Source organism: Ceraceosorus guamensis, assembly GCF_003144195.1.
Source record: "Ceraceosorus guamensis strain MCA 4658 unplaced genomic scaffold IE81scaffold_33, whole genome shotgun sequence".
Lineage (NCBI taxonomy): Eukaryota > Fungi > Basidiomycota > Exobasidiomycetes > Ceraceosorales > Ceraceosoraceae > Ceraceosorus > Ceraceosorus guamensis.
This window is the reverse complement of record NW_020290028.1, coordinates 164,189-179,647: the sequence shown is the minus strand read 5'-3', so window position 1 is coordinate 179,647 and position 15,459 is coordinate 164,189. Positions and strand designations below refer to the sequence as shown.

The 15,459-nt window shown below is 55.1% G+C and overlaps 4 protein-coding genes across 4 annotated transcripts; 3 read left to right on the top strand and 1 right to left on the bottom strand.

Annotated features, from left to right (window-relative positions):
- Nucleotides 1-2,694: 2,694 nt before the first annotated feature.
- On the top strand, nucleotides 2,695-5,282 carry IE81DRAFT_290723 (hypothetical protein; the record flags this gene model as incomplete). The annotated part of the gene is made up of 4 exons (XM_025511865.1): nucleotides 2,695-3,149; nucleotides 3,728-4,471; nucleotides 4,784-5,044; nucleotides 5,120-5,282. 4 exons carry the CDS (start codon nucleotides 2,695-2,697, stop codon nucleotides 5,280-5,282), a joined length of 1,623 nt encoding a protein of 540 aa, XP_025369318.1.
- A 2,251-nt stretch (nucleotides 5,283-7,533) lies between these two features.
- Nucleotides 7,534-10,275, top strand: IE81DRAFT_357556 (putative general amino acid permease; the record flags this gene model as incomplete). The annotated part of the gene is made up of 13 exons (XM_025516695.1): nucleotides 7,534-7,940; nucleotides 8,019-8,111; nucleotides 8,196-8,360; nucleotides 8,433-8,465; nucleotides 8,545-8,725; nucleotides 8,803-8,810; nucleotides 8,872-8,976; nucleotides 9,048-9,151; nucleotides 9,225-9,238; nucleotides 9,332-9,549; nucleotides 9,666-9,801; nucleotides 9,893-10,069; nucleotides 10,147-10,275. 13 exons carry the CDS (start codon nucleotides 7,534-7,536, stop codon nucleotides 10,273-10,275), a joined length of 1,770 nt encoding a protein of 589 aa, XP_025369317.1.
- Nucleotides 10,276-10,680: 405 nt separating this feature from the next.
- On the bottom strand, nucleotides 10,681-11,243 carry IE81DRAFT_347725 (putative small nuclear ribonucleo protein F; the record flags this gene model as incomplete). Its single annotated transcript, XM_025516186.1, has 4 exons — nucleotides 10,681-10,729; nucleotides 10,868-10,932; nucleotides 11,034-11,153; nucleotides 11,235-11,243. 4 exons carry the CDS (start codon nucleotides 11,241-11,243, stop codon nucleotides 10,681-10,683), a joined length of 243 nt encoding a protein of 80 aa, XP_025369316.1.
- Nucleotides 11,244-11,592: 349 nt separating this feature from the next.
- Nucleotides 11,593-14,817, top strand: IE81DRAFT_302591 (putative pre-mRNA splicing factor prp1). The gene is made up of 2 exons (XM_025512257.1): nucleotides 11,593-11,767; nucleotides 11,861-14,817. The coding sequence occupies exons 1-2, from the start codon at nucleotides 11,729-11,731 to the stop codon at nucleotides 14,657-14,659; spliced, it is 2,838 nt and encodes a 945-aa protein (XP_025369315.1). The 5' UTR covers nucleotides 11,593-11,728; the 3' UTR covers nucleotides 14,660-14,817.
- The last annotated feature ends 642 nt before the right edge of the window (nucleotides 14,818-15,459 follow it).

Sequence of the window (15,459 nt, the reverse complement as noted above, 5' to 3'; positions counted from 1 at the left end):
GGCAGGCTATCTGCGAACCAGGCCAAGACTTTCTTTGGTGGGGCAGGTCGGGGCTCCACTCACTCGATTGCGGGTCAGGACCGGAGCTCGCCTAGAATTCCCAACACTACTTACGACGCCCGCGAAGCGCAGAACTCGCCGGATTCGACAGGTGGTCGAGGACCACTGTCAGAGCAGACTCCTCGTCTTGGTCAATATCAGTTCGCTTCCGCAAGTACGAGCCAAACTCCCACTCCAAAGGAGAGCGCTCAGACTCCAGCACGTCCACCTCGCAATATCGAGCGAAATCCTAGTACGAGCACGCGAGCGAGCGCGACAAGTGGGAGGTATGCAACACCTCCGAGCGGAGGTGCTAGCCCGATAGCTAGTGCAGCAGAACTTTCCGCTCCGAGCCTCCCTATTCACCCACTCAGTGGCTCTGCCAAGGCAAATTCGAGCTCAGCTGGAATTGCTAGAAATGGCGCCACACTGACGCCTACTGGCAAAGCCAAGGCCGCTACTAGTCGGCAAAACGCCGCGCACGTCGTCTCGGCCAACGAGTCTGGGAGCGGAAACGATCTCAACATGCTTGCGCTCTCCTCCTTGCCGCCTGCGACTGGTAACAGCTCTGCAGCATTGAGCCCAACCCCAAGTCGTACTCTCAATCCCACTGTTCCGTTCCCAAGATCTAGTAGTCGGGGAGATCCGCAATCAACGGCGCGGTCGCCGGCCGCGACTGTCAATACGACCCCGACAGCCTGGTCAAACTCAGCATTCCCAATCAGCCCAAGCGGCTCTAGCGTGGGGTTGGAACAAGAAGTTGGGCTAAGTAGCCCCGACCCGAGTGGCAGCGACAAGCCAGGTGGAACCTTTTTGAGTCAAAGGTTGAAGAAGACGAGTGGTTTCTTGAGAAAGCTTCGAGGAGACAAGGACCCAAAGACGGATGCTAAAAATGCAGCAAACGCGGTCAATTTGGCTTTGCCGCCTCTGGGACTACCGGTCGGACCCCATGCTTCGCTGCAAAGGAGATCTAGCAACAGCAGCTTTGTCTCGGATGGTGCTGCCAGTCAAGCACCCAGCACCAAGAGCGTTCCGACCAGCCGTGCTGAACATGCTCGCGCGGCTACAAACTACGCAGAGGAGCCCGTTCCATCGCTGCCCGCTAAGTGGGCTCAGGAGCAAAGTACACTCGGCAAGACATCTGGGGGGTTCGGGAGCCGCATGTCCAAGGCTTCGAAGAAGGACAAATCAAGTCCGATCGGAATCGGCAATCCTCCTTTGCCCCTCGCCAAAGATGCACAAGCTCGCTCCGGTTCTGCTCCTCTGACTTCTGGTGGTGCTTCCAATGCGCAGCCCAGCGTCAATCAGCGATCAGCCTCTCACAACCTTGCGCAGCAGCTTCCAAGGCTCCCCAATCAAAGCCATAAACGAAAAGTGGATAGTAATGTCGGTGGGTCCACGTCCAGTGGCAGCGAAATGAGACACACTCTCAAAGCTTGGCAGACCCAGATGGACGAGACTTTTGCGGATTCGGCTAGAGATCTAGACACCAAGACCAAGATTGCTGCACCGCTGCCTTCCTGGACTCCCAGTCCCGTTTTACCGGATCTGCACGGCATTGATGCCAACACCTCCAGGTCAGGCAGCTTCATGGGCGATGAGGATGAAACAAAACATTGGAGTCAACCGGCCACTTTGGACCGTTTTGATCGCCGTAGCAACAACAAGGGCTCTACGAGCGGCGTCAGGACAGCTGATGCCATTCTCGGGGCCGTAGAGACGCCGGAGGGCTGGGCAAGATCGCCGACCAGCTTCAAGCGATCGCCAATTGCCCCTCTTGGCAAGCGTACCGCCGGTAATGTCTCGCCTGGGCGTGGCTCGTTTGAAGTGACTGCACCGAACACCACCGCATCCGCATACGCGCTTGACCCGAGGCCTCGGAATGCATCGGCGCCTGGTTGGACACACGAAGTGGATGCGTCCTTGCCAAGCTCTCCGCAGATCCTAACAACGCCGGCCGATGTTGAGGACGACGGCGTGGTGGATCCGCAGCTGCAGGGTCATGGCAAGCGCTCGGACAACGTCTCGACCCAAAGTGCAAGGAGCTTCGAAACCGCCGTCGATCCCGGGTCGCTCTTTTTCAGGAGGGCAGATTTGCAAGCCAGAGCGAATGCTGCAGGCACAAAGGACCCCCCGCCGCCACGATCTCCTCTCCTCGATGGTGCTGCCGCCGCCGCCGCTAGCTCCTCACCAGATCCTGATGAATCTTTGGATGCCGAGCATTCCATACGCCTAGTACCTCAGAACGAGGACTATGACGAGCCCACCACGCCCACCGAGACGGAGCCTGGAGCAAAGGGAAAGAAGACGCATGCGAGGGAAGTCTCGGACTTGGGCCCTCTGCCCTCCAGTGCGCTGACTGTTGCGTCAAGTCAGCGGCGCGCTGGACGGGCTTCCCCATCCGGAACGCCCGCAGGCAAACTGGCTGCCCTTCCAGCTGAACTCGCCAGCACCAAGAGTCCACGCCGAAGTGCCAGCAGCAGTGTGAGCGCTACTGCGATGGATTCAACGGATCCTGCGGTGGATATCGAGGCGCAGGCGAAAAGGCTCGCGCATGCTTGCTGGGAGGAGGACGAGTCGATCATCAAGCGCGAAAAGGTCGCTGAAAGTCTAGGCGGCCTGGGATTGGTCAAGTCGACGGCGAGATCGCTCTACATGACCAATTTTGACTTTACCGGACTTCGCGTGGACGATGCGTTTCGAAAGCTGTGCGACAAGCTCTTCCTCCGCGCAGAGACGCAACAGGTGGACCGAATCCTTTTTGCGTTCAGCGAACGATTCTGGGCTTGCAACCCCTTGCCGCTCTACACGAGCGCGGACGTGGTGCATTCGCTCGTCTTCTCCTTGCTCCTGCTCAACACCGATCTTCACGTCGCTGATATTGTCGAGAGGATGACACGCAACCAATTTGTGCGCAACACGCTCTCTGCCATCAGCGAAAGTGCACGGAACGAAAGCTTCACTTCGACGAGCGGTCATCCAAATGCAGACGACTCTAGAAGCAGTCTCAATGTCACCATTGACAGTTCGTCGGGAGTCGGTACGCCTTCAGATGCGCTAGGCTCTTCGAGCCTCAAACGCAAACCCTCAAAAAGCGGTAGCAGCGTCAAGTCGGCAGGATATCACGCTGCTGCGACTGGAAGCTCGCACACTGTCGGCGCGGGTGGTGACTCGACATCTGGCAAATACCCGCCATCCGCGTCTGGAGCGGCGCAAAGTATCGGCAAGAAGTCGAGCCTAGAGGGTCACACCGCAGCCAGGTCACGAGCTTGGGAAGTGGAGCTTGAAGGTCTGCTCAAGGTGAATGACCGCGATGTGGTTCAGCTTGTCGAAACGTCCTTGAGCTCACGCGTACCATCTGCTCCCCGTTGCAGGAAATATATGCGGCGGTCAAAAGCGACCAGATTAGACTGCCTACTGCGGAAAGCAAGGATGCTCTCAGCCCCATGCTCACCGGAGCTCAGCGCCGAACCCTTCGAGGCGGCAACACGCTCACCATTGGTTCCGAGCGTGTGAGCGCGCTCAAACGCGGTAGTATTCGGGGAATCCAAGGCTTACTTGGCACCAGCAGTTCTACGCTGCTTCGAAGCGAAGACAACCTGAGCTTGACGCCGAGCAGCTTCGAATCTCGATCATTTGCGGAGAGCGGCTTGACACCTGCTAGCTCCGCACTGAGCTCGCCAAATAGTCAATTTCCGGTCTCTAGCGCCGCTGCGGAACGCGCAACGCCTTTGACCTTGGGCTTCGCAAACACGCTTTCTCACAGCATTGTCAAGGAGGCGAATGACGAGGACGACGCCACGAGCGATGCCAGCTTGAAAGATGACGAGCTGAGTGACGAGGAGCTGGCGCTCATGGGTCCACCCTGGGCCAAAGAAGGCATGCTGAACCGAAAGCATTATTGGGAAGGCCCGCAGAGACGCGCAAAAGACAAGAATTGGCTCGAAGTCTTTGTCGTTGTACAAAAGGGTCTGTTTTCCGTATTTCGCTTTGGCGCCGTCAGCGGTTCTACTTCCAAAGCTGCCACTGCAGTTGGAGGAGGCAATTGGTTGTCCAATGCTACACCGCTTGGGGACTTCTCCTTGGCCCACACCCTGGCGAATGCGCTGCCTCCGCCTGGATACAACCGTGCACGACCCCACGTCTTGGCTTTGACGTTGCCTACTGGTGGCGTGTACTTCTATCAAGCCGGACATGAAGAGCTGGTGCAAGAGTGGGTGTCCACCTGTAACTACTGGGCCGCCCGACAAAGCAGAGAGCCTTTGGGAGGTGCTGTTGGCAACATGGAGTACGGCTGGAACAAGGTGCTGCCTAAGAGCCAGTACGATTTCGACGATGAGGAGGATGGCGAGCGCGGTACGCTGGACGATGAACCGCGCGAATCCATGGCACAGAGTGTGCACGGTCGTCCAAGTCATGCGGGCAGCTTGGGGTCGATGGACTCGCTGAGCGTGACACAAGCCACTCCTGCGCGTTTGGGCTCTGCCCCTCCCGACGCCAGCATCTACTCTACGCTCACCGCCTCGTCGCGCAACCAGGCTGCCGGCTCATCTGCGAGCGCAGTCGCGAGCGATAACCGCAGCATTCGAAGCGGTCGCTCTGGACGATCGGGGCGAGCGAAAATTGGCGGGTCTCTGTTTCAAAATTGGACAGACGCTGCAGCTTCACTGGCACCTGGTACCGCCAATGGCTCACCAGGTCTGTCTGTGAAGGGCACGTCGGGTGGGTCCAGCGTCTTTTCGAGCGCAGGGACTGCTGGTGTCCACGCAAACGAACGCATCTACATCAACGACTGGAAGGCGCCTATCGCACCGACCACGCAAAGCACGCTCAAGGAAGAGGAGCAACTCGAGGCTTGCCTTCGCAGAGTGGCTACGATTGAGAAGGAGCTGGAAGAACACAATGCGTTGCGAGAGCCGATGCGCTTGCTTTACAGTCCCAAAGGCAACAATCATGCTAAAGCGCTTCAGAATTGGCAAACAAAGAGCCAGTGGTTGCTTGCAGAGTGAGTATCGATGGTGTTCACCAGCGGGGGAATCTTCACGACTGACACGGTGGCTTTGCATCAACGCTGCTCTAGGCTCACCAAATTTCAGGTGTATGTCGAATCACTGCGCGCGGCTGCCAAGTTGAGGGCTGAGAAGAGCGCTGCGAGGGCGGTGGAGAGCATGATGAAACGAGCTGATGCGGTGAACCAGACGAGGCCGGAGGAAGAAGGGGGGCCTGTGCCCTCTAGCGCTTGAGGAGAGCTGCATGCCTGCCTACACGCTATCAGAACCTTGCATTCGAGGGGCTTGCCGCGCGCAACCGCCAAACTTGGAACGACCTGACTGCATGTGAATGTGCTTTGGCAGCTGCGCAACGCGGATTCGTACGTCACCATCACGAAACAAACACGCATCGGCTACGACTTTTGGTTTCCCTTGACCATTTTGGCCTTGCAAGTGAGACTTGACCTAATGTCATCTTTTCAGCACTCGATTGGACGGGACGCGCGCGTTGCAGCAAGCCTATCTTGATATGATCTTTTTTAACAGCCGATCAGAGCGGCCAATTCATGGGTCCCGTCCTGACGTGTGACAAATCGGTTGTAACTTCCCTTGCTCTACTCATGCGACCACGCTTCTCTTCTGTACCTGTACCCCCGAATAACGAGGAGCGGTTGTTCGATCACAAAACGAGCCAAGCTGTGCGTGCGTGGAAGTTGTTCAGAGTGTTGGTATAGTTTGACTCTACGCGGGGCCGATCGAGTAGGACATGTCGTCTGCACCAAACTGGTCCATGGTTCTGGCTTCGCTTGGCTGGGATGGAATGGGCCGACGCGCATATTACCTACGACGGATATACGTATGGAGATGGATGCGCGGGCATGGCTGTGCGCAACATTTAGGTACCGCTATGCCATGTAGCAGACACTCGTGAATGTCTCATCGCAGCTAGAGCTCACCCGACAATCTCCTCCGTGCTCGTGATGTTACTTTGACTTATTGCGGTAGCGTGTACTGAACTTCAATCGTCTTCAAGAAGCGCAGATTTCCGGCCACGCAACGATGAGCCAGCGTGATTTTGCGACCGCGCGGAAGCGGAACCCAAAGCATAGATGAAACTGACCAATCACGAATCACGGCTGAGTTATTATTGTAGCCCCTCGGTGCCGCAGCCCGCAGCTCACAGGTGTGCTCGTTCTCCTGCTGCACAGCGATCTTCGAGCCCGCTGATGCGTCGAGTCGTGAGTGCAACCGCAGTCACAACCTCACAAGTGTGACTTTTGGACCGCATTCGACACTCACATCCAATCACGAATTTCGACATGACACTCAAACTCAAGACTCACTACTGACTCAATTCACGACTCGCTCGAGTCTTGAGTCTTGAGTCTTGATTCTTTATTCGCGCAGCACGTGCCATACAATGATAAGCAGGACGGATACATATACCACCCTGACCCCTGTACGTGCGAGTACAGCCTCTTTATTGCGCCATTCGCAGATGAGCACGCCTCGAGAGGGCACTCCTGTTCCTCAGACATACAGATACAAGACCTTGTTCGCGTCGGACCAGCTGCGACTCGTTAGCATTCAAACTTATGGCTGTACATGTCTATGTCCAGGATGCTCCCAATCGAAGAGAAAGCTTTGCTCTACGCTCTCAAATGTTACAGAATCTCCACCCTCGAATCAGAATCTCATCAAGTGCGATTACACAATTTGGGACGCGGCAACAGTAGTAATCAGGTTGAGGCGCGCTTCGTGCAACGACCATTTGGCGGTCAAATGAGGTACTTTGCGCACTGTAGTCAAAAGTCTGCTCCTCACAACAGCTACATACGTTTGAGCTGATACAGATGATGTATACACAAGGTCGTATGGCACATGAGCAGACATTCTTGATTCAAAGTCTCCACAGACCGACAAAGCGCGCATCCAACCGCTGCAGAATCTTAATTGAATGTAAATCCATGTGCCAGCGTTCAATCGAGAATGACCAAAGTGGTTAACATCCATCGATGGACACATCAAGTGACTCAAACTCGAGCTCAACTTTGAGTCCCCGCTTTTCGAATTCCGCTCGTCCGTCAGAGACTGCCTCTGCTCACTGCAATTGTGAGTCAATGTTAATTGTGAATAAAGCTAGAGGCCTAGCTCAACGCGTACAAGGTCGTCAAAGCGTCGCTGCCCTTATGCGCACTTCATCCCTGCTGCTGGCCCCGCTATTCTCGCAGAATCCTGTCGTGTCACCCATCCCCTCTCCTGCTCCCTGCGTTCCCTACGCTCCCCTTGCCTCCCACTGCAGGTCCTCTAACGACACGAGAGCAGCGAAAGCAACGCCAGCAGCATGTCGGACGATCACTACCTCAACTTTGCTTTCGCGTCGCCATGTCGCAAGTCATCCGAGACGATGGAGATGAGAGCGAGGGGCTTACCAGCCTATCCTCCCGCAGCTCATACCTCTCCCAACTACGTCAACGGTCAAGAAGAAAAGTCTTACTTGGACATGAACGACGCCATCGAAGTGCCAGCGTATGGTGCAGCTGAGAGCAGTCGAACTCGGGCCGAAGGTGGTGAAGGTGCACTTCAATCACCCCACGCTGCAGCCCCCAACAGCGTGTCTGGTACCTCTAGTCGGGCAGGACGTGCTGATTCCGATCGCGACAGACCCACAGCTTGCGTCGCTACCGCACCTTTGCCCTTCCTTGGAGCAGACAGTCGAGCGGACTACGGAACGCACGAGCTGCATAGAGAGTTTAAGCCTAGACACGTCACTTTCATCTCGTGGGGACACGCTGTTGGAGTAGGGATCTGGCTCGGTACGGGCGGCATACTTGCCCATGCTGGACCTTTGGGACTCTTGATCGGGTACATGATCATGAGCCTCACCGTGTGGCTTCTCATGAATTGCCTGTATGTTTGACGTGTCAGAAAGCCTCCGACCTCCAAGCTGAATGCTCTCTCCTTTGCGGTTCCACCCTTAAATTACAGCGGGGAGATGATCAGCTTCTTGCCGCTCAACGGAGGCCACATTCGATTGGCTGGCCGCTTCGTCGATCCTGCATTGTCTGCCGTGATCGGTTGGTGAGCATAGCCTCATCCAGAAGCTTGACTCGTGATTGGGCGATTCTCCTCGCTCACACCATCTGGCCGTCCGTTGCCGCGCAGGAATATCATGCTGAATGCATGCTTCACGCTGGCAGCAGAGATCAACGCTTTGTCGGTCATGGTAGGATATTGGACGGATTTTGCACCTGCCCTCTTCATGATACTGGGCTTGGTCACCGTCCTGTCCATCAACTGTCTTCCCGCTAGGCTGTATGGAGAATGCGAGTGAGTGACATTGGCCTAGGCGAAGATAGACAGGTAGCATCGAAGCAGTGCATTTTGCGTTTCATTTTGCAGGATGTGGTTCTCTCTTGGCAAGCTTTTCGCACTGTAAGTGGCGATGCCTTGACCCTGGATTCCAAGCGTTGACAAGCAAATGCTGAGCGTCGGATCTGGTTATGTTCAACAGGGTAGTCTGCTTCTTCATCTGCATCGCGATAGCAGCTGGAGCTGGCCCCAACGCCAAAGTGATTCGTTTCAAGTATTGGGAACCCCCATATGCGCCGATCAGAGACTACAAGATTGATGGTCCGCTCGGCAGGTTGGCTGGCGTGCTCAGCGCGACCATCCAAGCTGCATTCAGCATGAGTGTGAGTAGGAAAAGTAGGAGCTACAAGACGGCACCGATATCGCTCACACCGACTGCCCTTTACACTGGACCGTTCAGGGCATTGAGTGAGTTTACTGCCGGCTCAATGACGTGATCATCCTCTTCTCTCTGATCGTCTCTCGACAGACTTTTGGCGCTAGCAGCAGCAGAGACGAGGAATCCTCGAAGGGTTCTTCCAAAGGCTCTGGGCATCGTCAAGATGAGGATCTGTTTCGTGTACATTGGAATCACGTGAGCTGGGTCATGGTTGCTCAAGCACAGATACTCAAGAGTCGACTCACTGGCATGACGCTTGTCCACAGCTTTGTGCTGGGCATGGTAGTTCCTGCGGACGATCCGGCTCTCGTGACGGAGCATAAAGGTACCTCGGCCTTCATCATCGCTATGGAGCATGCGCGCATACACAGTAAGTATATCTGGCCCCTTCGGAAGAGCGCCCTCTGATGTTCAAGGCTTGCCATCAAATTGGGACAATGAAGCTTTTCCACACCTCGTGAGTTACACGGCCCTTCATTCGTGCTTCGTGTTTGAAAGTCTTCGCAGCTCAGATCGAGACTTTTTGGACACTGGTGATGGCGCCTGGAAGATGAACGCGGCCATCGTTGCAGCAACCATATCGGCAGGCTGCGCCACTCTCTACGTCGCCTCTCGCTCGTTGTATAGCTTGGCCCAGAAAGGATATGCTCCAAAGCAGTTCAAGTATGTCACTCCGTATGGCCTGCCTTGGACTTGCGTCTTGGCAGCCTGCGTCCTTGCAAGTATCTGTTTCCTAGGCGATATTTTCGGTGCCAACGACTTTTTTACGTGAGTGCTAGTTGCAACTACTCGTCACAGCCAAGGATGCAAAAGACCGAACCGCTTCGCGGGCTACAATAGTGAGAACTTGCAGGCTGATGTACACATTCTATGTGGACTCACAGCTTCCTGCAACGACTTTCGGCCATCAGCGCAATGATGGGATGGTGGGCGATTGCTTTTGCATACATCCGATTCAGAGCAGGAATGAAAGCCCAGGGCATGGCACACGAATCTTTGCCCTTCACCGCGGTTGGTGCGGTGAGTACGCAGAACTCAGCCTTCCAATGGTCGGCGTGCTCACCCTTTTGGCCACCCCTCCCTTCTCCTCGCTTGTGACGCCTCTTGACAGCTTACTGGCGCGTGGTTCGTGATGGGCATGACGACCACCTTGACCATCGTCTCTGGCTGGGAGGTGATTCACAAATTCGACGCTGGCATTTTGATCTCTAGCTACCTTCCACCTTTGCTCTGCTTTGCTTTCTATATCCTCTTCAGACTGAAGCTCAAGACCCGTATCATCCCAGCTGTAAGTCTCTGGTGCCTTGCAAGGCTGACAGAGCCAGCGGTTGACGATGAGCCATCGCTTAATCATCTGATGCACAGGCAAACATCGATCTTGTCACTCACGTCGACGCCATTGCGGAGGATAACGTCCGGTACAACGAAGAAGAGCGTCTGGCGCGTGAGAAGCAGGATCAGCTAGCGAGGTTCTACTCCACGATCATGCTCTAAGCTTGCGTTAGCAGCCAGCAAGAGCGTCTGGCATGCTTGTCTCTCCTCGTGAAGATCCCAAGCTTGCATAGCATGTAGAAAGGCAGAGTGCCGCTGACTTCCGTCGACAGCACTCTCAAGCTTGGTGATGGCCTTGCACGCAACCCTTGCTGCAGGATGGGATGTTGAGTGCCGAGACCGTACGGAGGCACTTATCTCTGATTTCTCGCTCTCTATGAATCTTCCAAATCGTTCGCGAACTCTCTGTACTTTTGTCGATATCTCGAGCTTCTAGAACTAGTCCCAACTGCATACAATCAGCCAGCCTGGCTCCAGCCAATGATTCGAAGTGTGATGGTCGCATTTCGTATCTATCTGAGATCGCCTCATCGACTTTTGCGAGCGATCGATGACAATATTCGACGCCTATGATCCGCCATCTCCCAGCTCCCTCAGGTATAGGACGTTATTGCACCTGTCGCGAAGGGTGCAGATGAGATGTTCAGCGATGCCGCGCTGAACGCAAATGAGGACGTCCGTCCCGATGAGAGATGCAGCGAGATGTACAAGCAAACCCAATGTCTGCAGCGAAGACAACAGCAGCGCAGCTCACCTAATGAAGACCTCACCCAGCATTCCATTCGACCTTCCATCTTGGAACTCTTCCGTATTTTGAAGCTGAGGATAAGCAAGCAAAGAGAACGGCGATCTCAACCAATCAGCTCTCCGAAGTCCCGCGTGCAGCAGACCAAGCGCAGAGCGAGCGAGCGAGAACCCACTTGGAAGTTCATATAATTGTCCGTAGATACCAAGAAACCTTTGTACTCCATGCCCCACTTCAAACGAACCAGCACGGGCTTGCCCATCTGTTGCTGCAGGAAAGGCTTTGGATTGACGGGCTGCGCTCACGAAGGGAGTGTGTGTAGACGTCAGCATGCGTTGTAGCATCCCGAAGGAATTGAGCGGATAATGTTGCTCACAGCTGACATCCTTGTCCAAGACTTGCAGGTCGTTTGTAAATGAAGTTGGACTTTGCACTGCGCGTGAGTCGGAATCGCTTTTCTTGAATGCTGTCCGAGGGGAAAGCTGCGATTTCAACCAATGACTGCAATGAACGAAGCTTTCGACAGCTGCTGTGGATGTTCCCTTGGATGTCGGTGGTGGAAGGGAGATATGAGGAGTCAAGACTGTCATCGTGAAGGCGCAGCAGACTCATCACGTTTCAAAAGTAGGAAGAATGCATGCTGCAGGTAGGGGTGGGTGGGACGCGTACACGCTGCCCTGCATGTGCATCGAAATGCAGCTCTGTCATGAGTTCACAGCACGCTCACTCGATCGTGACTGGTGACTGTGACTGTTCAGCGCTGAGCTGCGAATCCAACATCTCCATCCCTAAAACCAGCTCATACCACGATCATCACGTCGTCGATGATCACTTAATCCGCACAGGGCGCCAAGAATCCAGTTCGCGAAGATGGCTTCTGTGAACAACAAGCTGGCATTCTTGACCCAGGTGAGTCGTGCTGCGTATCCCGCTGCCTACCGGGCAGGCTCTAACTTGTCGCCACTCGCTGCTGCGCTTTCCTCTGTGCTTCTCGTTGTACAGGCGCCGCCACCCAATTATGTTGCGGGCCTGGGCCGAGGCGCATCAGGCTTCACCACTCGGTCAGACATTGGTCCAGCCCGTGAGGGTCCGAGCCTAGAGACGATCAATGCAGCCCGTGCGCGTCGTGGAGAAGAGACACTGCAGGAGGAAGACACGAATGAAGATCAAGATCCAGAGAACGAGACTGGTCTATTTGCAGGGACGGTGTATGAGCGTGATGATGAGGAAGCCGATAGTATTTGGGCCAACATCGATGATAAGATGGATGCCAGGAGAAGGAAGCAAAGGGAGGCAAGAGAAAAGGCAGAGCTGGAAAAGCTGCGTATAGAAAGACCAAAGATTCAGGCTCAATTCGCGGATCTCAAGCGCAATTTGTCAACAATGAGCGACGATGACTGGAGCGCTTTGCCAGAAGCCGGTAACCTGACGGGAAAGAGGAGGAAGGCGGCGGCTGCTCGAGCTGGAAACGACAAGACGTACAACGTACCGGACAGCGTGCTGCTCATGAATCGGGACCGTAACATGACCGAGCAGGCGCTGAGCGAAGAGCAAATGAACAGCAATGGCACATCATCTACTCTCAATGGCGCCATGACGAGCTTAACAGAGATCGGAGAGGCGAGGAACAAGATTTTCTCCCACAACCTGGATCAAGCAGGTTCGAGCAGTCGCACGTCCGATGGCACCCAATCGACACTAGGCACCGCTTCTTCAATCGACACGCAAGGATACTTGACAGGTCTGGCGGGAACGGAGATCAAAAGCAGCGCTGAAATTGGAGATATCAAGAAAGCCAGGGCGTTGCTTGATAGCGTAATAAAAACGAACCCAAAACACGCCCCTGGATGGATCGCAGCTGCAAGACTGGAAGAAGTGGCCGGTAAGATGGTGACAGCAAGAAAGGTCATCGCGCAAGGATGTGAACAGTGCAAGTTGTCGGAAGATGTTTGGCTGGAATCTGCTAGGCTGAACACGCGCGACAATGCCAAAGTCATTCTGGCAAAGTCAATCGCAGCTGGACTCACGACCTCTGTCAAGATCTGGCTGAAGGCTACAGAGCTCGAAACAGATTCCAACAGCAAAAAGAGAGTGTTGAGGAAGAGTTTGGAATATGTCCCCAATTCTATCAAACTGTGGAAGGAGCTCGTCAACTTGGAAGAGTCTCACGAGGATGCAAGGATTCTGCTCAGCGGTGCGGTCACTGCAGTCCCTGGATCTGTGGATCTATGGCTTGCCTTCGCTCGCCTCTCGTCTCCAGAAGAAGCACAAAAGGTGCTGAACGAGGCTCGCAAGGCGCTACCGAGTAGTCACGAGATCTGGATAGCTGCTGCAAGGCTGATTGAGCAGACGAATGCCGATCAAGGCAAGCCTGTCGATGAGACGCAGACTTTGCTGGACAGAACTCTTTCGACGGCTGTCAAGCGCTTGCAGAAGGCTGGCGCTGTCTTGTCCAGAGACCAGTGGCTCAAAGAAGCTGAGAGAGTCGAGCGCGAAGGTAGCCCCATGAGTTGTGCGGCTATCGTCAAGGCCACGATCACCATCGACGTGGAAGAGGAAGATCGGCGCACAGTTTGGGTAGAAGATGCTCAGGCCTGCTTGGAACATGGCAACGTCGAGACTGCGCGCGCTATTCTCGCCTTCACGCTGCGTGAGTATCCAGATCGACAGAGCATCTGGAGGATCGCGGTGGACGTGGAGCGCAAATACGGCACGACGGATTCGCTAGAAGCAATCTTAGAAAGGGCAGTCACCATGTGTCCCAAAGCCGAGACGCTGTGGCTCATCTACGCCAAGGAGAAGTGGCAAGGGCAAAAAGATGTGGCCGGCGCAAGACAGGTGCTCATTCGCGCCTTCGAGAAGAACCTGGGCTCCGAGGAGATCTCTCTGGCTGCTGCGAAGCTGGAAGCCGAAAATGGTCAGAAACAGGCAGCGGCTATGCTCTTGCAGCGTGCGAGGCAAGAGGTGAACAGTCAGAGGGTCTGGCTCAAAAGCGCAGTATTTGCACGAGAAGAAGGACAGCTTGCAGACTCGTTGGATCTGGTCAAGCAAGCGATCAAGGTGTTTCCTTCCTTCTGGAAACTGCACCTCATGCATGCTCAGCTGGTTGAAGTTACCACACCGCCTGGAACTGATAATGCGCATCTCAGAGCTGCAAGGGAAGCTCTATCCGCGGGTTTGCGAGCCTGTCCATCCAGCACTCCGCTTTGGATCAATGCGAGTCGATTAGAGGAACGTGCTGGTCTCTCCATTCGGGCTCGCGCGCTGCTAGAGAAGGCGCGCTTGTCAAAGGCAGAGGACAAGGTGTCTATCTGGGTGGAAGCTGCCCGAGTGGAGGAGAGGAGCGGAAATGCGCCCCAAGCGAAAGCTTTGATAGCGAGAGGACTGCAAGAATACCCCAATGCCGCTGCTTTGTGGTCGGCGGACATCTGGCTGGAATCGCGAGCAGCTCGCAGAACACGTAGCGCGGACGCTCTGAACAAGACGGATCAAGATGCTCAGATCCTTGGCACCATCGCACGAATGATGTGGAACGACAGAAAGTACGAGCAGGCCAGGAAATGGTTCGAAAGGTGTACAAAGGCAAATCCTGACTGGGGAGATGGATGGGCTTGGTGGTACAAGTTCGAGACGGCACAGGGAACGGAAGAGAGCAGGTTGGCAGTGAGGGAAAGATGCAAGAAGGCTGAACCAAGACATGGCGAGCAATGGCAACAGCAGAACAAGGACCCTAACTTCCCCCACAGACCCACAGCCGAGGTCTTGGAAGCTACGGCAAAGACTCTTGTCATCACCACTTGAATGCATGTGCTAAGAATCGTGGATCGACATTGGATCGAGGAACCCAGATTACACCGGGACTGTTGCACTTGAGGATGCGTAATCACCCGAAGAAAGATGTTCCAAACCGATGCCCGACGAAGCGCACTCGGGCTCGAGGTTTGCATACAGTGTAGGATGGTGGCGTGGGGGGAGGCGGGGAGGCGGGGCTAGGCAGCCTGCGCGAAACGCGCGTCTGAGGAGCACGCGCAAAGACGCGCATCCCGCGCCAGCGCCGGACCGCCATTCACGTCACGATAGGTACAGCGGCGCTTATTGGATGCATGGTGCCATCCGACTTTGGACATGCTGACGAGCTGACGCGAACACAATAGAAAGTGGAGCGAGTGCGTCCATCGATGGGTAGCATGGCCGCCCGCGCGACGCTATAGCCTATCCGACTCTCCAAGACTGGCAATGCAACTCCAAAGGAGAAGCAAAAGATCTCTCACGCCGAATGCTCATGTTCGGCAATGATAGGTGCAAAAGATCAGGGGCCGTAGGCCCTCGCTTTATTTTTAGTTGCGAGGGTCTCCGGCATCTCTTCCTTCTGTCTTCGACTGGCGTGCTGTTACTGCTGGTTGGTGGCTCCCTTCGCACACCCGCTAGCAGCCAGTGATCCTTCAGAGGCTGTCGCTGCTTGAGAGGGGATTCGACAGTGTGTTTAAGGAGGAGTTCCTCGGGCTCGAACCGAGGTCTTCCTGCTTTCATCCAGGGTTCATCACCCTGGATGGAGCATATCGCGCACCCTGCACTGGAAACCACTGACCTAAAGTGGACTG

Bases quoted from the DNA above. Each gene is read 5' to 3' on its own strand.
- IE81DRAFT_302591 (XM_025512257.1), top strand. From the start codon at position 11,729: ATGGCTTCTGTGAACAACAAGCTGGCATTCTTGACCCAG. The intron at 11,768-11,860 runs GTGAGTCGTGCT...CTCGTTGTACAG, and splicing joins AGCTGGCATTCTTGACCCAG to GCGCCGCCACCCAATTATGT.